This window comes from Ruditapes philippinarum, unplaced genomic scaffold (genome assembly GCF_026571515.1).
Source record: "Ruditapes philippinarum isolate M1 unplaced genomic scaffold, ASM2657151v2 ctg502_1_1_1_1, whole genome shotgun sequence".
NCBI classification, from domain to species: Eukaryota; Metazoa; Mollusca; class Bivalvia; order Venerida; family Veneridae; genus Ruditapes; species Ruditapes philippinarum.
This window is the reverse complement of record NW_026852806.1, coordinates 174,896-198,822: the sequence shown is the minus strand read 5'-3', so window position 1 is coordinate 198,822 and position 23,927 is coordinate 174,896. Positions and strand designations below refer to the sequence as shown.

The window sequence follows — 23,927 nt, the reverse complement described above, 5'->3', positions numbered from 1 at the left end:
ATCTATATATTGTATGGATAGCATTTTAGTTTTAATATAAAATATTCAATATTGATTTAGAAATTTACATTCGCTGCAGAATGATTTTAACAGTCGGAAATTAATGAACTTCCTGGTTTTTTGAAGGTTCCCGCAAAAATCTGATTATTTCGGAAAAAATTTGAGTTATACTAAATCTCGTAAGTGTTTGAATTGTGACCATTTTTTGAATCTACAGATATCGTGCTTCATTAGTTTCCCTCCCTGTTACAAATTTTTTTTTCGCCTAATGATTGCCTTCAATCGTATTTTGAAAAATATTTTTTCTGCAATTTCCATGTTCACGTGAGTGGGTGGGGTACAAAAATTAAAAAAAGGGCCATTTAAATTTGATTTAAAAGAAACCTATGCATTATGAAAATGAGTCCTCTTTTTAAGATTTGGGGTTTTAATCTACTACCCATTTTTGGATAATCTAATAATAGAAAAAAGGCAAAGCCTCAAAAAGCGAGCTCGATTTTCCTTTACCGTAAGCATAGTTTAAAAAATGAATCGTTTCATTTTTATTTTAACATTTTCCATTTTAAAATTGTCATTCGGTATTTTATACACTGCTTCGGTTTATTCTGGTTCCCCCTTTCTATTATGGTTCCTATAATATGAAATTAGGCAAAGCCTATGAACGGGGAAGTCGTTAAAAATTTCCTTTCATTCTTTCCGTTTTAAAGGTGTCATTCGGTATTACATGCACTGCTTCCATTTTCACTCGGAACACTCGACGAGTATTATTAATCCGAGAAGTTGAGATTTGTTCCGTTATCGGAATATCCCGCCTATTATCATTGAGTTACATTGTAAATGGCGGCGCCCGACCTGAGAATTGACACTGAAAATTTCATTGATAGGTATAGAATTCTATATATTTTTTAATTGTTTTTTTATTTGATTTTCTTTTAAATATACACGTGTAGTCTATAGCCGGGCAAGCCAAAGCCCGGACCCGCTTTGCGGGCCCGGGCTTTGACTTCCCCGTATAAGTGCACAGGACACCAGTCTACGCTTCCATTTTCAATCAGAGTACATCGGCTTTTATCGTTATCTTGTAATTCGAAAAGATGCGATGTGTCCAATTCGGTACTTCGGACGAAAGTTTTCAAAACCATCATTTAGCAGGTACTCGTGTTACCGTATAGCTCGCTTTGCCAGCAGGCCCTTCAGGCCAGCTCGTCTAGCTCGCTATGATCTACGTAATTGAAGTATTGTGATATGAAGTATTGAGATATCTGGGCCAGGATGGAGGCAAAGAGGTACGGCTCATTGAATGTTCACAAAATATGTTTTTGATGGTAGAAAACATTTATACTAAGTCAGCAGAGATCCGCCGAGGACGCGATTTTGCGCCATTGGCGCTAAAAAAATGAGAATGGCGCAGGAAAATCGGCAGCAAAGGGCCATGGGCGCATCTAAAATCTGTGCCAGACTTATAAAGTTATTTAGTCATCCAGTCAAAACTGGTACCAACAGCAACATGTTACCCATGCTCCTGTAATTACGCATATTCTTGAGTTTATCCATTCCCCTATAGCTTTTGTCCATGTTATCTACTTACCGCATTTCTTCTCATAATCCCTTTCCCATACAGATACTCATTTCTACTACCGTAAATTTAATCCAATAAAACAAACAAATTATACAACTACTTAATATTTAAAATGATTATCGGTAACTGAAAAAAAAGTGTTGCTATTTTAAGAAATGCTGTAAGTTACAGTATAATCTGACAGGTGTTCAACTTGATCACCCCTAAGGTCACTCAAGTTCACGCAAGTTTTGGCTGATGAAGTGTAAAAAAAAAGATGTATGTTTCGTCATCAGAATATTTGACAGGGTGATTAACCAATCAGAGAAACATTGTGCATGACTTTTTTCATGATCAAAAGGTCTGTCGGCAAATGTCTTTGATGTATGCTGTCTACACAGAGGCATACAAGGGGAAATAAAATTCGTCAATATACAGTGGTAAAGGACATTTGGTGCAAAGTAGGAACTGTTAAATGGATAATGCACAATATAACACATTACAAGTAAGAACCAGCAATTATGTGAATAAATTTGCATATCAAATTTTTGAGCAGCCATTTAAAAAATATTTTGCCTGCAATTGATATTAGTTAAAAAGTTACCATGCAGGCATAATTTTTAATTATTGGTTAAGTACTGAATTATATGTGAACCACTTGTCATAAAATATGATTTAAGTTTTATTACAAGGGAAATTCAATTATCTACAAACTTTTTATCAGTTATTTTGGTCAACGTTTACTTATTTTCCCAAGGCCCATACTTTGGTAAAAATGGCCCATCATTTTCAGACCAAGTGGGCCCAGGGCCCAGTACTTTCAAATTCTTGGCAAATCTCTGAGTCAGAAATTAATTCTTTGTTCTGGCTTCCATAACTTTATATGTCGCTTTTATTTTGACGTTGTGCTACTGTAAAGTTGTGGATCAACCCTAAGTCCCTATTTGCAAAGGCTACCAGAATTTTGGCAGTTTGTTTGCAGTACATAAAAACCAATAGATTAAAATCACACTTATTAATCAAATTTGAATCAAATAAAAATACCATTTGATAGACAAATCAATTTTTAATCAATTCATGTTTTTTCTTTAAATGAAACTTAAATGACATGGTGTACCCAACTATTTGTTAGGGAAATATGTACAGATTGTTTACCAATTACTTATTAAATTGTATTTATAATGACCAGGAGGGATATGCATTTTGAATTTTTTTCGAGTAAGCTATGATGCCATAAGCTAAATGAAATCATTTGACCCTTGAGTTTCTGTTTAACCCAGTCTAAGAATATCAGAAATAAATGGTAATCAAGTGATATCACTTTGCATTATTTTCTGCAGATTTAAGTAAATTTAAAAAACCTGGCCACAACTTTTGTTAGAATTTTCGGGCTAGTTAAAATTGGTTAGGACTATATGATATTTTGTTTGACAAAGCCCAAATGTCTTTGACCATAAAAAGTTTTTCGTACAGACTGCAGATATGGAGTCTGCTTGCCTTTTAAATGAAATCTGGCTGGACTTCAAGTTTTGGGAATTCTAGCATCTATTTTTAGTATCGGACCATACACTATTTTTAGTTCTGTACAATTCTAAATAAATACAAAAGGAACAATTCATGAATCATCACTCAAAACAATATGAATCCAAAATGTTTTTGGTACAACATCTATTATTGAATAAAAACACCGTTATTCATTATTGCAAAGCCATGTTTTCAATTAAAAATAGCATATTGGTCACAGGTCATGCAAAGGTATCCGAACCTAAATTCTCGCGAGTCATGTGATGATTAGACAGCAATGGCGGCAAATTTTATGAAATGTAAACACACTGATAAACTTTGAGGCATTATTTCATCAATCTATCCTTTTTTGCTCACCTAAGCTTGCTCATGGTGAGCTTTTAGGATCGTTGAATGTTCGTCGTCCATCCACACTTGTTCGTTAACACTCTAGCGGTCACATTTTTGCCTCAATCATCATCGAACTTGGTCAGGATGCTTTTCTAGGTGATAGCTTTGATGAGTTTGAACATGGGTCATCCCGGATGAAAAACTAGGTCACCGACACTAAAAATAGAAAAACAATGTTAACAATCTAGCAGTCACATTTTTACCTCAATCATCATCAAACTTGGTCAGGATTCTTATCTAGGTGATAGCTTGGATAAGTTCGAACATGGGTCATCCCGGATGAAAAAGTAGGTTACCGGAGCTAAAAATAGAAAAACCTTGTTAACACCCTAGCGGTCACATTTTTGCCTCAATCATCATCAAACTTGGTCAGGATGCTTGTCTAGGTGATAGCTTGAATGAGTTTGAACATGGGTCATCTCGGATGAAAAACTAGGTCACAGGAGCTAAAAATAGAAAAACCTTGGTAACACTCTAGTGGTCACATTTTTGACTCAAGTGTCATCAGACTTGGTCAGGATGCTTGTCTAGGTAATTGCTCAGATGAGTTCCAACATGGGTCATCTCCGATGAAAAACTAGGTCACAGGAGCTAAAAATAAAAAAATCTTGTTAACACTCTAGTGGCTACTGTTTTGATCCAAATATCCTGTAAATTGGTCTGAAAATTTGTTTTGATGATTTCTATGTCAAGTTGGCTCACCTGGTGTTAAAAACTAGGTCACACTACTCAAATATGGAAAAACTTGGTCAACATTCTAGTGGTCACAGGATGCTTGTTAAGGTCATTGCTCGGATGTTTTTTAACATGGGTCATCTCGGATGAAAAACTAGGTCACAGGAGCTAAAAATAGTAAAATCTTCACACTCTAGTGGCTACTGTTTTGATCCAAATATCCTGTAAATTGGTCTGAAAGTTTGTTTTGATGATTTCTAGGTCAAGTTCGAACATGGGTCATCTCGGATGAAAAACTAGGTCACACTGCCCAAATATGGAAAAACCTTGTTAACACTCTCGTGGTCACATTTTTGACACAATTATCATCAAACTTGGTCAGGATGCTTTTCTACTTGGTCAGGATGCTTTTCTAGGTAATTGCTCGGATGAGTTCGAACATGGGTTATATCGCATGAAAAACTAGGTCACTGGAGCTAAAAATAGAAAAATCTTGTTAACACTCTATCGGCTACTGTTTTGATCCAAGTATCCTGGAAATTGGTCTGAAAGTTTGTTTAGATGATTTCTAGGTCAAGTTCGAATATAGGTCACCTGGGTAAAAAACTAGGTCACACTGCTCAAATATGGATAATCCTTGTTAACACTCTAGTGGTCACATTTTTGACTCACCTGTCATGAAACTTGGTCAGAATGCTTGTCTAGGTAATTGTTCGGATGAGTTCGATGGGTCAGGTGAGCGATCTAGGGCCATCATGGCCCTCTTGTTTGTTAAAAAAAATAGACAATAGTGTACAAAATATATCTAACTACCTGTATTTAAATAGCTTTTGTCTAGATAACGCAATTTGATTGAATTACAGCATGACATAAATATGTCACATCTCTGGTTGACTTTTGATACCAGATTGGCTTCAGCGAACAGGTCTAGCAGTACTATAAAACCTGTTCGCTGTAGTCTTTTTAGCTAATGAATTCAAAGTCCATTCCCATTACACTTTATACTAATATATAGACAAGGGTAACAACTCCCATACGAAGGTGTCTATGCCCAATCAGCAGACATTTTCACAAAAAAATCTTACGATTTATCTTAAGTTTTTCACTTACGATAATCGTAAGTTAAATCTTAAGTCATTTTCACAAAGCCACTCGTAAGTTAAAATTTTATCTTAAGATAAAAAATTCACTTACGACAAAAACATCCCTAGCAACGTTCATATGATAGTAATGTGCATGCTCTATATTTGATTCCGGTTTTAAAATCAAGTAATCAAGAGTTTGAAATATCTATTGAACACAATCAAATTTCAATAAGAACAAAACAATGATTCAAACTGATATAATTCATATCTTGATTGAAGATAATTATATATATCTAAAAGATTCAGAAAAAAGGTCTACTATGTTATTAATAAATAAAAAGGTACCGCTAGCACATGCTGGCAATGAAATCGAACTCACCAATTGTACAAATTATAAGTTTTCAATAATACTAGTCTACAGTATAGCTCACATTATTTTAAACTATTCATAACCCTCTCCATCGTGACGTCATCAAGTCATGACGTCACAAATGTATATGTTGAAAAATTATTATACCTCAATTTGTGTTATTTAAAGCATATTTGCTTAATATTTAGTTGTCCTCCAAATTTTTGTTTGTTTTTATTTAGTTTTAGGTAAGAGATACATGATATTTTACCCTTAAGAGAGAAAAAATTACACTTACGAACGGGGATGACCTATCGTAAAGTTACGACAGATTTTGCACTTAAGATTTTCTTAAGATTTTTTGTGAAAAGGAGATTTATCGTAAGATTTCTCTTACGACAAAAAATTGTCGTAAGATTTTTTGTGAAAATGTCTGCAGGGTTTTTGCCTCACAGTTTTTTATACGATACAGCATAAATAAAAAGGAATTATGCAGTATGTAGTTGAATAATTTATCTATCGAACCAATGCAGGGCTTCCATTAGGTTTCAAAATTTGGAAGTCAGAGTCTACAGAGTTTTTTTTCCAGGATTTTGGGAAAATGACCCATACTCATGAAATTTGGAATTTTAGTGACATTTTGTTAAAACTTGGGGGAAAATGCATGACTTAAATTTTGCAGTGATTAAATGATTGTAAAAAATCACTGTCTTCTAACATTTAAGCACAATAACAGTGAAGCCCTATTTTCAAAAATTTTAGAATTTGTTATTCAATATTTTTATTTTGTAACTTTCCTTTGGAATTTTTATTCCTATGGATTGGGAAAATAATATACTATTTTCCATTGGGAATATGACCGAATATCTGCTATAAAATAAGGCAAAAAAAAACCTGGTCTAAAAGTATTACAGCCCTTGCGAGGCCACAAGCTCTGCTTGGACTTTTACGCATATTAGTAAGTTGGGTGAATCTTGCATAACAAACAGACCATTTAATTACAATATGCAATCAAATTTTACATTCATAGCGTATGACATGTAGAATTTACTACTAAAATTTTTAATAAGTGCATTGTAATCATTTATATGTGTTCACTCAGTTGTGTTCAGTCAGGACAATTAACTTGCTACACGTGCGTGAACATTATTTCTTGAATCATTATGTCTCCCCCACCTCGGGGGGGAGACATATTGTTTTTGCCCTGTCCGTCCGTCAGTCCGTCAGTCCGTCCGTCCGTCAGTCCGTCCATTCTTCGTTTCCGGACGATAACTAGAGTTCCTTTTGACCTACAGCCCTCAAACTTCATAGGATGATTGGTCTTATAGAGCTGATGATCCCTATTGTTTTTGGGGTCAGTAGGTCAAAGGTCAAGGTCACACTGACCGTTGGTCAATTTCTCGTTTCCGGATGATAACTAGAGTTCCTTTAGACCTACAGACCTCAAACTTCATAGGATGATTGGTCTTATTGAGCAGATGATCCCTATTGTTTTGGGTCAGTAGTTCAAAGGTCAAGGTCACAGTGACCGTTGGTCAAATTTCTCCGTTTCCGGATGATAACTAGAGTTCCTTTTGACCTACAGCCCTCAAACTTCATAGGATGATTGGTCTTATAGAGCAAGGATGATCCCTATTTGTTTTTTGGGGTCAGTAGGTCAAAGGTCAAGGTCACAGTGACCGTTGGTCAATTTCTCATTTCCGGATGATAACTAGAGTTCCTTTTGACCTACAACCCTCAAACTTCATAGGATGATTGGTCTTATTAATCAAATGATCCCTATTGTTTTAATGGTCAGTAGGTCAAAGTGTCAAGGTCACAGCGACCGTTGGTTAATTTCTCCTTTCCGGATGATAAACTAGAGTTCCTTTAGACCTACAACCCTCAAACTTCATAGGATGATTGGTCTTATTGAGCAGATGATCCCTCTTGTTTATGGGTCAGTAGGTCAAAGGTTAAGGTCACAGTGACCATTGGTCATTTTCTCATTTCCGGATTTCTCCAGTTCCATTCCTGTTTCCATTCACAGTTATTCTCAGCAGTGGGGGAGACATGCGCTTTTTTACAAAAGCATCCTCTAGTTTGATACTGGTTTGGTTGATGTATATGTACTCAATTAATTTTAAATTTTATATAAATTCTGCACTGAATGCACTAGTCACATGAGCCTCAAGTCACTTTTGTTATTGTCATTAGGCCAAAAAAAAGAGAGAAATAGTTGTTTCAGATCTTTCCCATCAATCCACTTCTGACCCTAATGCTTTTTTATTTGCCTTACTCTTTTTTTTAAAAATGAAAAATTTCTTCTTTATTAATTAAAAAGTATTATATATAGAAAATATATTTATGAAACAGTTGCACACCTGCCCACTTTTTAGCTCGACTATTCGATAAGAATAAGTAGAGCTATTGCAGTCACCCGAGCGTCGGCGTCGGCGTACCCACTTATGTTAAAGTTTTTGTAATAGTTCAAATATTTTCAAAGTCCATTGACATATGGCTTTGAAACTTTGCACACTTGTTCACCATCATGACCCCAACCTGTAGACAGGAGGAGGTAACTCTATCAAGCATTTTGACAGAATTATGCCCCTTTTTCGACTTTTTTTGGAAGACAAGAAATAAAACTTTTTGTTTTGCCTTACTGCATATTATGAAACATGCTAAAAGATTTATACAGTTAGTATTTCAAGAATAGCTGGATTTGATATTGCTTTAAAAGGTTTTAAAAAAATATTTTAAAATTTTATCCATGACTGTGTTGCAATACTTTTAAGTTACTGGGAATTATGGCATAATAACTGTATTCCAGTGTATTTCGGTATTAATCCATAACCTGCTGCAACTGAAAGTGATTACGGTAATAAATTATAAACTTTGTCACAAGTATAGAGCAAGGGCAGCGGGGCTGTATTTTATTTGTTGCTATAAAATGATATTCAAATCCCTTTAACTTCCAATAGAGCAATAGACTGCTCAAAATTTGGCATATCCATAATCCAGTTTAAAAAAATTGGCAGGTTGCGGTACTATAACAGATTTGATAACAGATTGCAAATGTTTTACACAATGTTTTACAAATATAATACAATGTACTTGTTAAAGCTGATGATATTAACTGTTGATATATACATGTATGTATTACAGAGATCTAATGAGTGGGGCTGACAAGATTGAGGTCAATGGTAATGGAGTGCATCATGATGAGAAAGTTGTTATTCTGGATGCTGGAGCTCAATATGGCAAGGTTAGTCTCAATTATTTAATTATTTTGTTCTAGAATATTCATGTAAATTTTAACTGGTACAAAATCTAAACTGTTAAATTGTAGTTCTTCATGGCTTGGCTTCATGATTGCAAGCTGTTTTTATAAGCTTTAGCCTTATGTTTTATTATAGTTTAACATATTTTTTTTTTTGGGTAACCCCTGCAAAAGGGAATTTTTAAAATACTACCTTGCTGGTGGTCAGCACTATCCTTTTACCAGTGCAGCCCAAAACAGTCGCACATCTGGTCATCTAATTATGATCTGCACTGTTGGCTTTTTAGTCTGTATATATATATTTTAAAAAAAAAATCTTTAGAAATTAAGAAGATGCATGATTTTGTCCAGCCTGAATGATGGGCAAGTCAATTTAAGATGTATTAAGTGTAGTAAGTGTATAGATTAAAAAAAAAATGAATAAAAGGAAGCCAAGTTCCACATTTGAGCCGCGTCACGACAAAACCAACATAGTGGGTTTGCGACCAGCATGGATCCAGAGCAGCCTGCGCATCCGCGCAGTCTGATCAGGATCCATGCTGTTCACTATCAGTTACTCTACTTTAATAGGGTTGGTAAGCCAACAGCATGGATCCTGATCAGACTGCGCGGATGCGCAGGCTGGTCTGGATCCATGCTGGTTGCAAACGCACTATGTTGGTTTTGTCGTGACGCAGCTCATTTGATATGGATAATTGGAAATATAAGGTGTGTAAACCAAATTGCAGGAAATTTAATATGTGATGTGATAACATGTTATGCAATAAAACTTTCAGGTGATTGATCGCCGTGTGAGAGAGCTGAATGTTGAAACAGACATATTACCCTTAGACACACCAGCATTCTTTTTGAAGGAGAAAAAATTCAAGTAAGTAGCAAGAGAAGTTTTTAAGAGTTTTTTTCTTGAGAATTTGGGAAGAAGCTTTAGTCTTTCATTAAGGAAAATTAAGACCCAATATTTTTGTCATTTTTTGGAAAAAAGCGAAATGAAGAACAAACAAAGTTCATAATTATGAAGAATTATATTAATGTCACATGTTATTTTTAAGTACCACATTGTCACAGTCATTAGTGAGAGTGCTGTCTACCTTAAACTTTTTAAAGCCTTAAAGAGGTCTACCATACTGTCTTTTCATACATTTATCCTGGAGTATGTAGGCATTGATCTAAATTAGAACATCATGTTGTTGCTGAACTTGTTGAGAGAGCAGACAGTTTTGTTATAGCAAATTTGCTGATAAAATTGGAAAAAAGTAAAGGTTTTGTCTTGAGTCTTGCACCAGAATTAAGAATACTGTGTTTGAAAGTGTTGGCAGTTTTGACATAAATGTATAATTATATTTACAGGGCTATCATCATATCAGGTGGTCCTGACTCAGTAAACGATGTGAATGCTCCTAGATATGATCCAGATATCTTCAGTATTGATATACCTGTCTTAGGTATCTGTTATGGCTTACAGGTTAGTATTGTTATCATGTTGTGTGATTTCACTGTTTGTGAAGATTCTTTTCAGTGTCCATAATAAAGCCTATTTATTTAGTGATATAATGTGATATGATTATATCCACATTAGCATTTGCTTGGTCGAAGTTTATGTCCATAAAGGGGTGATAATTTACCTCCAATCAATTTCGCCAAAGTTACGAATGGGCACCTATACACACAGTTACCTGTTCTCTCTTTCACTTGAAAGTGTAATTGTTTGTGGACTGGCAATTTTTGATTTATTATGTTCTAAATTCTAATTGTCCCCCGCCTTTTCGAAGAAAAAAGGGGGATATAGAAATAGGCTCCGTCCGTCTGTCCGTCTGTCCGTCCGTCACACTTTCGTGTCCGGTCCATAACTTTGTCATTTATGAAAGGAATTTGAAATAACTTGGCACAAATGTTTATTATAATAAGACGATGTGTCATGCGCAACAACCAGACCCCTACCTCCAGGGTCAAGGTCACACTTGCTCATTCAGGTCAAAATTGCCTATTTGAGGGTATATGTCGTGTCCGGTCCATAACTTTCTTATCTATGAAGGGATTTTGTAAATACTTGCCATAATTGTTCACAATGATCAGACGATGTGTCATGCGCAAAAACCAGTCACCTACCTTTAAGGTCAAGGTCACACTTGGAGGTCAAATATTAACATAGTCTGTTACAGGGTATATTTCGTGTCCGGTCCATAACTTTCTTATCTATGAAGGGATTTTGTAAATACTTGCCATAATTGTTCACAATTATCAGACGATGTGTCATGCGGGAAAAGCAGTCACCTACCTCCAAGGTCAAGGTCACACTTAGAGGTCAAATATTAACATAGTCTGTTACAGGGTATATTTCGTGTCCGGTCCATAACTTTCTTATCTATGAAGGGATTTTGTAAATACTTGCCATTATTGTTCACAATAATCAGACGATGTGTCATGCGCAAAAACCAGTCACCTACGTTCAAGGTTAAGGTCACACTTGGAGGTCAAATACTTACATAGTCTGTTACAGGGTATATTTCGTGTCCGGTCCATAACTTTCTTATCTATGAAGGGATTTTGTAAATACTTGCCATAATTGTTCACAATTATCAGACGATGTGTCATGCGCAAAAACCAGTCACCTACCTTCAAGGTCAAGGTCACACTTGGAGGTCAAATATTAACATAGTCTGTTACAGGGTATATTTCGTGTCTGGTCCATAACTTTCTTATCTATGAAGGGATTTTGTAAATACTTGCCATAATTGTTCATAATAATCAGACGATGTGTCATGCGCAAAAACCAGTTTTGCCTACTTCAACGTCAAGGTCACACTTGGAGGTCAAATATTAACATAGTCTGTTACAGGGTATATTTCGTGTCCGGTCCATAACTTTGTCATTTATCAAAGGAATTTGAGATAACTTGGCACAAATGTTTGTTATAATAAGACGATGTGTCATGCGCAACAACCAGACCCGTACCTTCAGGGTCAAGGTCGTACTTGTTCATTCAAGGTCAACATTGTCTATTTGAGGGTATATGTCGTGTCCAGTCCATAACTTTCTTATCTATGAAGGACTTTTGTAAATACTTGCCATAATTGTTAACAATAATCAGATGATGTGTCATGCGCAAAAACCGGTCACCTACCTCCAAGGTCAAGGTCACACTTGAAGGTCAAATACTTACATAGTTTGTTTACAGGGTATATTTTTGTGTCAGGTCTATAATTTTTTTCATAGATCAAAGGATTGTGAAAATACTTCGCACAAATAGTCACTATAATAAGAGGATGTGTCATGCGCAACACCTGCATCCCTACCTCCAAGGTCAAGGTCACACTTAGAGGTCAAAAATTAACATAGTCTGTTATAGGGTATATTTTGTGTTGAATCTTGAACTTCTTCATAGTTCAAGGGATTTTGAAATAACTTGGCACAAATAGTCACAATAATAAGACGTTATGTCATGCACAACACCTGCTCCCCTACCTCCAAGGTCAAGTTCACACTTAGAGGTCAAAGCTTAACATGATAGATTTTTAAATTCCGTGTTTCATTTTATTTTTTTAACAAATTTATTGTTACATTTGCAGATCTAGCATTGATCATAATTTTGGACTGAATGTCCTGAGATCCATACCTCAATCTTTTGAAATAGCACAATTTTATGCTTCATATAAATGCGGGGGACGTTGGTAACTCTGTTACAAATTCTTGTTATTGAATATTTAGTGCCAAATGAAAGTAAAATGATACTGAGGCCTTGTCAAAACCATTTTATTTATTCGACAGAAAAATGGTAATAAAGTTTTAACGTAACCATTGAAACCTTAATTATCACAAGCATGTGGATAATGAGTACTTGTATATAGTCAGGGTCTTGGAGATGAAAATTTCCAATAGAAGCTTGCAAGTCTCCATGTGACCTTTACTGAGTAAATGTCACTTAAAATCATACCCCAAAAATAAAAGAACAAAATGAAGAAAACAAGCGTAAAATGTTTCAGGATGTTTTTAATGCAGTGTCATCATAAATGAAATTATTAAAAAAGTTTTTTTACTTGTGATTTAAGGAAGTGAAAGCAGAGGTCTGACTTTTTACTTATATTAAAATCTTTTGTTTATTTGCAGTTGTTAAATGTCACATTTGATGGGACAGTAGAAAAGAAGGATATAAGAGAAGATGGTCAGTTTCACATAGATATAGACACAACTTCCCCTATCTTCAGGTAAACCCAACTTGCTTATCTTTGATAAGATATATCATAAATTTAGAAAAACAGTTTTAAAGTGTTCTGCTGTAATAGTATTCTGTGCAGAAAGAATCATGACAAATTTGACTTGCTATAAAGCATAGATTTAGAAAGTTCTAACTTCATTACTCAATAGGGAGAGTAACAGATTTGCAATCCAGGTGTGGCTGGTTAAATCCTCGGGCAAGGGGAAGTTCCATTGTAACAATTGATCTTGGACATTGAGTTTTATGGTCATTTGTCTCTTGATTATTCAGAAATCATGTGAGTCACCAGTGGAGAAATTGTTTATTACTGTAGAGACTGCTTAGTGGATTAGTTTGCAGAAATATGACCAAAAATATAATATTAATATAAGCAAAAACCCAGATAAACAAATATAAATGAATCAACTTTGGTATTATTACATAATAAATGTATTGATATTTCAGTGGTTTAGAGAAATCTCAAGAAGTATTGTTAACTCATGGAGACAGTATTGGCAAGCTGGCACCTAACTTTAAAGCAATCGCTCACTCAGGCAACATTATAGCAGGTATGATCTACCGGCGTATGAGCATTTCAGATGTTATTTTTCTTAAAAGATCGAAAGAAATTTACTGTTCTAATAGAAGTTCAGACAGAAGGAAATTAGACAGAGATACTTGATTTGATATCTTATTTTAGCAACGTTTTTACACCAAAATAGTGACCGTTTCTGCTAGTGAAAGAGCAGGGATAAGTCCTCTGTCACTGCTGTTGTTAACATCCTTAACTTAGTGTGACATAGCTCAGCACAAACTTTATGTTACTAAGTGAGGGCTCTCAGCAGGGTGGTGAAGGTTGCAGATTTTTGAACCACATAATTCTTCACTGCTGTGGGTTTGAATCCTACCATAGGCTATGGAATCTTAATCTGAGGAAGCAGTCTAGCAAACGTACAGAAAGTTGGTGGTTCTACTCAAGATCCCACTTCTGCCTGAAAAAATGCAGAGGTGGCACAGCCGCAATTTAAACTGGAATGCCATTTTTGCAATGTTTATATTACATAAAACAAATTAAAGAATTGAAATGTTTGCCCTTCAAAGGAAAGTTAAAAGCATCAATAAATAATTAAACATTTTAAACAGTTTGTCAATAAGGAAGGTTATATACATTTTTTATCTTAATTACTTGCAGGCATATCAAATGATGCAAAGAAATTGTATGGTGTACAGTTTCACCCAGAAGTAGATTTATCAGTAAATGGTTTACAGATTCTGAAAAACTTCCTCACTTTGGCAGGTTGCCATTTTACGTTCACAATGGCTTCTAGAGAAACCGAGTGTATAGAATATATTAAACAGACTGCAGGAGATCATAAAATACTGGTACATATTCTCCATTTATTTCTTTGTGCATTATGTTTATATGATTGCCCTATTTCTATGGGGAAAAATGATATGTTATATCTCATTGAAGGGGTTATTTTAAAAGTAAACAGTTTTTAATTGCAAATTTATTTAAATTACATACATAGATATATTAAATCACATATATTCAACATGACTGCGCCAGTTGCCACGCACATTTCCGGGTTTGAATCCCACCAGGATCTTTGGATTTCCTTCGCATGAGGAAAGCTGTGCAGCTTACTTCAGTCTACCTCAGTCTACTTAGATACTTGTGACATACATAATTTATTGAGGGGTACCTTGGGTCTTCCTACACCAGTAAAGCTTGATAAGATCAGATCTATGTTGTGTTGATGCCACTTTAAAGAAAGCCAAGATTTATGATTTTAGATGTTGTTAAGTGGTGGTGTAGACTCTACAGTATGTGCGGCTCTGTTACATAAAGCTTTACCAGACGATCAGGTGATAGCTGTACATATAGACAATGGTTTCATGAGAAAACACGAGAGTGAACATGTCGAGACTTCTCTTAATAAGATTGGTCTTCATGTTAAAGGTATTATAGTTTATGTTTTAATGATTTTAGTTGATGTTGAAGGTATTTTGGAATTTGCTTAGAACCATCAATCATCTGGAAAGCTTTATATAGACAAGTTTGTTGAAGTTCTGTGGAACGCTTTCAGTTTGCATTGTGACATGTCAAAGTTTTGTCCAAAAGCTGTTGTTTTTTCATTCAGGCTTTAATGAATTTGCATTATCATCATATTTACAGGGACCCACTGATGTTTTTTGATGTGAAGGGACCAAATTTATATATATTTCCAAGATTTTTGAGTCATTTCTTGTAGTTCTGGACCAATTATGTTTGTGCAAAATATCAGCTTATTCACTCATTTTTCCAGAATAACCATTTTTAGATTGACTATTTTACTATTGTATTCATCCAGGTGTTGGCGACACACTTTGGTTAAATTTTTTTGTGAAAGTTGGTATCTCCAAAACTTCTGAAAAGAATGGGTTTAAATTTCACACACTTATTTGAGAACATAATAGGATACTTACCAGGGTCCAGGGATTATTCTAGGGGGCGATTTCCGCGATTTCTCGCAAAAAAATCACCAAAATCTCAGAGAAATTTGTGAAATGAGAGAAAATCTCGCACGGCAATTTGAGCCGGAAAATGTCTAATCACAATCTAAAGAATGCTAAAATCAGACAAAAATATGATGAAAAATTTACGATTCCCATCAAGAATTTAGTTTCAAATTATTTATTAATGAAATCGGTGTAAAAAAAGCTCCAAAAAGTAGTCCAACACTTTAAATTATTTAGCCTAAAATAATTGCCGATCGGAGACCGCAAATTCACCATACAAAATACGGTATGATGGCTATTGTAACCTTTATCTATCTGTAAGTCGAGAATTTACACATAACACTTTTAATTGATTTTAATAAAAATTGTTAGACACAGACTAACATAAAAATGGACATGTCAAAACCAAATATCGGTAAAATTTGTCTTCTAAATGTCACATCAACCACGTAAATTTTGCCATAAAGAACAAATTAAAAAAATTTGTTTTACGATTCCTGATGAAATAGCCGATAATAAATATTCTTTTATTGAACAAAAGTATTTAATTTTATATAATTGCAATCAGCAACAGCTAGAATTGTGAATGTTTCAGCGGAAAACAGACAAATATTCATTTGTCACATATTTTCGCGATGTCGTGATTAAAAAAAATACTAAAAGGAAGCTGAGTGTTATTCAAAGGTGTTTTATAACACTAAAAATGATGTTTATGAATAAAAATTACTTTAGGTATTGTTTATATTTGTGGATATGGAGATATTTGTCATTATGTGTTCAGGTCACATATTCAATGAACATTTTTTAATGGAGGGAGGTGTGTGAAGAGAATCATAAAGAAAACAAAATGTAAGGTTATAAAAAATATTCTTCAAATCTCGACAATCACTTCTGTACAGTAAAGTGTTGTCCATTAGGAACATTGGCTGCAAATAATAGTTGTAGTAGATATCCATGTATAATTCTTTTATATTTCAGAATGAAAGTGTGTTATTTATTTTTCACAATTAGAATTTTATTATGTTTAAAAATTCACAAAAGAAAGGCATAGGGTGAATCAAAAAAGTGAAAACAAAAATCACTGTAATAAACAGAGCTACATCTATATCCTCATTAGATAAACAATGTTTATATGTACAGTGATTTTAAAAAGTAAGAAATTTCCATATTTTTAACCTTGCCCATCATGAAAATTAAATCTCACAAGAAAATCTAATTTCTCTCATTAAAATTTCTCAAGTGAGAGAAAATCTCTCACTAAAAATCCTGACCAGAATGATCCCTGAGGGTCCATAATTCTTACATGGATTTTTAACAGAATTTTGGCCCTTTTTGAACTTAAAAAATTCTACATTATCTAGTCTCTTGTTTCAAGCATTGAAAATAGTTAAGCATGCTGTCCTACCGACAGCTCTTGGTATTGAGTAAAATGATCTGAAAATGTGAAGCGTTGCAATGCTTTTCTTTCATAACAGCTTTATATTTTATAGAATTTGTTGTCAAAGTCGGTTATTTTAATAGATGATCATTAACACGGCATGTGATGCTCTTGTTACTTGCAGTAATCAAAGCAGCTCATCAGTTCTACAGTGGTAAGACGTTTATCTCAGGGAGTAGTGATGGTAAGAAGAGAAAAACAAACACATTAAATACTACAGTAGATCCTGAAGAGAAGAGGAAGATTATAGGCGATACTTTTATGAAGGTTTGTTAAAAACTTACCATGGTTAATATATGCAGGGTTGTCATAATAACAGATTGGCGATTCATATCATCAGTTATAATGCTGTTAAAATTGGTTGTATTTTCAGCCTGTAGATTAAGATACCCTTCTTGACCATTGGCCAAATGGGTTGTTTTTGTTGGCACCGATAAAAATGAAGACTCTATATATGAGTTTGCAATAAGTATCGATTTCAGAGATGGAGTACTTGGTCATTCTTCGTATTAAATAACTGCTTACTTGAAAGTTTTCTAAGGACTTTAAAAGTAAATAATCATTATTTATTAAATTATCTTTCTACTATATCTGCCAAACCTGTCAAGAGAATAGACACTTATTTTTAATAATATCATCATCAGTGATCCACTTCAGTTTTCTATTTTGACACATAGAATTGACTTTATGACTAGTACTATAACTTCAAATGTACCTTGAAATTGAAAACTAGGATTCAAAGCTGTTTGCTATGTTCTGTTCTTAAAAGATCTAGTTGTTTTCCTGAGATTTTATTACAGCTTTTCAGGAAATAGAACTATTCTGATGACAGAAGCATGAAAAGAGGAAAACATGATAAAGTCATAATTGTTATGATTGAAATAATAGGTTTTTTAGATGTAAGCTTTGTAGTAAGTAATTTTGTACAATGAAATGCTAAAATAGAATTTGCTGTTATATATATTCAGGTTGCAAATGAAGTTATAGAAGAGTTGAATTTGAGACCGGAGGAGGTTTATTTAGGTCAGGGTACGTTACGACCAGATTTGATCGAGAGTGCATCGGAACTTGCTAGTGGTAAAGCAGACGCAATAAAAACACATCATAATGACACAGATCTTGTGAGAGAATTAAGAAAACAGGTATGTGAACCTTTACACGAGGACCAGGGGTGAAAGCTAAGAAGACACAAAAACAAAACAAAAGGCCAATAATATTTGCAAAACTTTACAAGTTACGGTGTTTTCTGTGAAAATTGCATTCATATTTGACGTTGAAAGTCAACTGTTGACGCAAATGAAAAGGAAGCCAAAAAACAGATTATACTGTTTTGAAGGATTAAAATGTTACTCTCACTAAAAAGGCAAAATAAGGTGCTCTGTTATTTCCCTGGAATATTATTGAAAGTGTTCACTACTTAACCTGTCTTATCGAATTAAAACATGACAGAAATGTTTCGTTATCAAGTCCTACATAAGTTGTTTGTTCTGACCGTTAGATTTGTCAACAGATATATAAAAAATTGTAGCTTTTAACTAAGTACCATGATTAAGTGAGATGCATTCATTCAAGTTTTTTTTAATATTGAAAAAATATTTAGATTACAATAATTTTAATCTATTATTTCATGCAAATGATGAACATCTGTCGTTCTACATAGGTTCCCGTTCATGCCTGAAAAAATGCACAGAATGGCACCTGAGGTGCTTCTCAACCGCAGTAAAGCTTGAATGTCGTCATATGACCTGTGCTGTGATGGTGTGATGTTAAACCCAATCAAACAAACAAACAAACATCATGCATATGTTCTATGTTTAATATCTGTATTTAATCTTATCATTGCTTTCTGCCAAGCTTAATAGGGAGAGCTTGGGATTTGTAACCACAGGACCAGGGGTTATTAGTTTGATCTTAGGACAAGATTTATTTTTCTCCTTGACAATTGATTTTAGGACATGGATTCTAATGGTCATTTGTCTCTAATGTGTGATGCAGAAATCACGTGGTAATCAAGTCAGTTACTGACTGAAATTGATAATTTCCAGTAAGTTATCAAGGAAAGTCGGTTAGGTAGACTGACTGCCAAGAAATTATAAAAAAAAATTGATGTAAAAAATAGATAAACAAACAATGATTACAATACTCTTAGTAAAATAATGTTATTATGTTTCATACAGGGTAGAGTAGTTGAACCATTGAAAGATTTTCACAAAGATGAAGTACGGGCAATAGGACGAGATTTGGGTTTACCGAGTGAAATGGTCAGTAGGCACCCTTTTCCAGGTAAATTACATTCCAAGTATTGGTCTAGGTGACAAATATTAACCTCAGAGTAATTTTTTTCGCTCTCTCAATTATCGTCTTTGTAAATGAGGTCTCTAACATATGATTTGTTTGCTTTTCTCGGTTGTTGATGTCAAACTACTTGCCCTCACCTCTGTGGGCTCAGATCACGACAGGGACTCTGGATTCTTTCTTTGAATGAAGCTATTCAGTTAGCTTAAGGAACATCAGTGGTTTTATTCTACTTATGTGCCTATAGTGCATGAAGGGCACCTGAGGTATTCCTCCACCAGTAAAGCGGAACAGTCGCCATATGACCTATACTGTGTTGATGGGACATAAAACCTAAAACCTAACAAACAAAAAAACCAAAACAATAAACAAAGCCAAGAAAACCCCAGCTTGTGACTGATACGATGAACAGATAGGCTTTTGAAGTCTCTATTCTCCAGAAAAAGTTTGATAGCGGCAATATATCCTTATATGACCTCAACATTGTCAATGTGATTTAAAAACAAGATTTTTTTTAAAAGTTAGATATTTCCCTCCCTACATTATTCATATTATCTTAAAATTTACTTAAAATGTAAAATATGGACAACTAAAATTGTAATAACTGCTTTGTTTAAATCATGTATTTTTATTTACAAAATTAATGTTGTTGAAGGGGTACGGTGGCCTGGTGGTTAAGGTGTGTGCCTCTAAACCCAGGGATTAAGGGTTATGGGTTCAAGCTCTGTTTAACTTTTGGGTCACAACCATGTTTCTCCATATTACACAAGTACTGGTTAGTTCCAGGAAGTGTACTTGAACGTGATTAATATAAGTTGCAAGAACTTGTTGTGTATGGCCAACAGCAGAAAATATCTTCTTATAATATATGGCTTTTTTATTGAAAATGGAAGTTAGATGATGAAAGTTACGGAGACTGTCATAATTACATGTTAGTATTGTACTTTTACAGGTCCAGGTCTAGCTATACGTGTAATTTGTGCTGAAGAACCTTATATTTGTAAAGACTTTCCAGAGACTGCTGTTATCTTAAAATTCATCGTAGATTTTGCACAGGCATCCAAAACTGTAAGTTATTTGTTTAATACAAGATAGGGGTTTCTGTGATTAAACCACTTGCCTGTTCAAATCCTGTAAGGGATTTTGATTTTTTTCATATTAGAAAGCTATCCAGCTGCTAGCTTATCTACACAATATTGTATTAACAGAATAAAAATTTTCAAAACAAAATTTTCCTATGCTATTTTTTTTTAGGTATGGCAATAGTTTCATGCATGCCCCACTCGGTTTTAATTTTGTAATTTTAATGGCAATATAAGCAATAATTTTACTATCCTCGGTCAATAGATATATAGCTTTATGTACTTTAATTAAAAGAAAAGATTAAAATTTTGTTATTCATGATGACTCTTAGCTATAATGAAAAGTTGCTGTGCAGGTAAAAAATATTTAAAGTAAATTCTGAATTGTAAAATGAGATACGTGACCTCTACCTCAATGTGAAATAGTGTTGAACATTTGCCGTATCTTTTAACATAAAAATTGAATGAGCAAGCAAAATGACCATTTGAGAAATATTGCTACTGTCATTGTTCTATTTTCCTTCCAGCCGCATAATTTACTCAGTAAAATATTAAAGTGTACATCAAAAGAGGAGCAAGAATTCTTGGAACAGTTTAGTAAAGAGAATACTTTCATAGCAACTTTACTGCCAATAAAAACAGTAGGAGTACAGGTAAGTAACAATGTATTCAATTAAATAATCACCAGTAATTTCTATATATATATACTAGAAAACTTATATTTTAGAAATCTTTCTCGTTAGGTTACTTTAGTTTGATAGCTTTTCCCAGAGTTTGTGTCTGAAATAATCTTCTTCAAACAATAAAGAAGCATTGCTATATGATTTTTATAGTGTCTGTGACTAGACTTATACTTTTAACACTCCACTGGCTTATTTGGGAATAAAAAAAGCAGGTTTAAGTTCAGATTTTTGGGAAAACTGCATGATTTTAAAGAAAATTTCAATTGGGAAGAGGCCCTTTATCGGAGTCTGTTATATAAGCAGGAAAATCACTGAAACCAGGCAAACAATGAAACGATTCTTAACATTGATGATTCTTAAAATTGTGTAATAACTGTGTTTATTTTGTAGGGTGACTGTAGAACTTATAGCTATGTGGCTGGTCTTTCATCTAAAACCAAACCTGCTGATGTAGATTGGAACAAAATAATGACATTGGCGAAACTTATACCTAGAATTTGTCATAATATTAACAGGTAATAGTTTTATCTTTAGGCGTCTCCATGGTAATGTCACCGAGCAAAAATCTCTTTGATATGGGTTAAAATCACACCAGGGTGTTGAATTCTGTCGTGTTAAACAGTTGGATTTAACTTGCAACAGTGTTTGAGCAGTTAGTCTAGACGCTTGCAGAAATCATGATCACAAAGTAGAAAATATCAGGTTTTTTTGCTGATTTGTACATTTTACGTACATAATTATACATAAATAAGTGTGAAGAAATAAATTAGACATCCTTAAGCGCATTGGGTGAAAAGGCGAGATTTTGTCATTTTATCATTCAAGCGCCCTGTATACTGAAATACAGTATTAGGGTGGTGCTCCAACAATTTTTTGGTCTCACTCAAAAACAGTTGACCCAGTCTTTTATGGTAGACTGATTTTTTTAACATATACAACATATATATTGACTGAAGGTCTTTCTCTACCGGTAAAGGTTGTAGGTTGGCATATGATTCTAACAGTTTTTATGTACCGAGAAACTCAACCATAAAAGCTTGAAAAATGAACTGTATCATTAATAAAAAAATGTTTTGTCCTGATGGGAAAGAATTAGCAAAAGTCTAAAAACATAGTGTTAATATTTGAAATAGTGGAAACTTCCTTTATTATGCTCCCAGAAAATACAGGGAAAAAATAAAATACATGTATTATTGTATTACTGGCATTAATGGTTTCCTACATTATTCATAACCTCTACATTTACATATTGACAGTTGACCTCAAAACTGCAGTATTGTATGTTAAGTAAAAAAGGGCTTACAACTGATTTGCGTTCCACCCTCAATATATCCGCTGATTTATTAGATAATTGGTACAGTGAAGTACACCTTCCTTTTTCAGCATTTCACCTGTTGTTATTGATATCATTTTAGAAATTGTCTCTTTGGTATTGGTTTCATATTGCATGGATTAATTTGTAATGGCATCTGATGTTTTGTTTGACCCTTTGAGTTCGAGACAAATTTCCAATGAAAATGTCTTACTATTAAATATTTTTTCTGTATATTCTTATTTCAGAGTTGTGTATATATTTGGAGATCCTATAAAGTTTCCGGTGGAAGATATCACTCCCACGTATCTCACAGAGGGTGTTTTAAGTACGTTAAGACAAACAGACTATGTCGCAACTAAAGTATTACATGACTCTAAATGTACACATAAACTTAGTCAAATGCCTATTGTTATTGTGCCATTACACTTTGATCGAGATCTATCACAACATCAGCCGTCGTGTCAAAGGTCAGTCGTGATTAGAACATTCCTCACCCACGACTTTATGACGGGTATTGCTGCTCAACCGGACAAACACTTGCCTGTTCAAAAAAACATGTTTTTAAGAAAAAAACGGTTCCATTTAAAAAAAATTAGGGGGAAAATTTTAGCCCCAAGGTAATTCCAAAAAGTTAAATTTTTTTTTATATGTAAGTTGCCCTTTTCCAAATGTTTGAACAAAATTTTGAAATTTCACCTCTCCACTTTACTATTTTTGAAGGGGCAGTTTCTTTCATTGAGAAGGTTATTTAGTTGGGGATTTAACTAACCAGGTTATTTGGATTACTGCTTTTCTCCCCCCAAATGTGGTTGCTTGTATAAACTAAACCCTTTGGGAAAATAAAATTAAAAAAAAAAAACAAATCCCAAAAAATGATTTTTTTTTTTAATTTGCATAAAAAATAGCTCTCAATATGCAGTTTGCAGTTTTGATAGAATACAAAGTGTTCTGTAGCTCTATGAAATAGTTCATTTCTTAATTTGTAGGGAGATAAAATTATGATAATATTTTCCAGGTGATTGAAGATATGGTAAAGGCCATAGAAACTGTTCCAGGAATATCTCGTGTGATGTACGATCTCTCCTCCAAACCGCCAGGCACAACCGAGTGGGAATGACCTTCACTGTAAAAATTCTACAAAAAAATATGGTTTGAATCTCGTTAGGATGAGGGGGGTTATCTGAAAAAAAGTTATTATGTTTCAATTTAAATCTGTAGTTTGAATCTCGTTAGTTACTGTTTTACGCTAGTTTGACTACTTAAAGTGACATTATGCCCCCATTCATGTGTAAATGGTGAGTGTACTGGTAAAAGTGATAATAGCTTGCCATTTTACCATAATTAATTTCCATTTTATATTTTGCATATAACAATAAATAACCTTTGAGACAGATAACCAATGGAAATTTTTGTGGATATTCTTCATTATTTATCAAAATATTTACTTGATAAAAAAATGGGTATAACTTGGGCATTTGCTTTGGCATATCCTAATCATTTGTCGTTATCAATTATTGGTCAATCATCATTTTAATAATCCATCTTTTGAAATACATATACATATTCAGCTCAACTTC

General features: G+C 34.0%; 1 protein-coding gene across 1 annotated transcript; it reads left to right on the top strand.

Annotated features, from left to right (window-relative positions):
• Positions 1 to 8,728: 8,728 nt before the first annotated feature.
• On the top strand, positions 8,729 to 23,475 carry LOC132724780 (GMP synthase [glutamine-hydrolyzing]-like). The gene is made up of 15 exons (XM_060709747.1): positions 8,729 to 8,828; positions 9,620 to 9,711; positions 10,191 to 10,305; positions 12,948 to 13,045; positions 13,501 to 13,604; positions 14,228 to 14,418; positions 14,833 to 14,998; positions 17,100 to 17,242; positions 17,944 to 18,117; positions 19,153 to 19,258; positions 20,223 to 20,338; positions 20,880 to 21,005; positions 21,426 to 21,550; positions 22,596 to 22,899; positions 23,366 to 23,475. Exons 1-15 carry the CDS (start codon positions 8,736 to 8,738, stop codon positions 23,465 to 23,467), a joined length of 2,055 nt encoding a protein of 684 aa, XP_060565730.1. The 5' UTR covers positions 8,729 to 8,735; the 3' UTR covers positions 23,468 to 23,475.
• Positions 23,476 to 23,927: the final 452 nt, after the last annotated feature.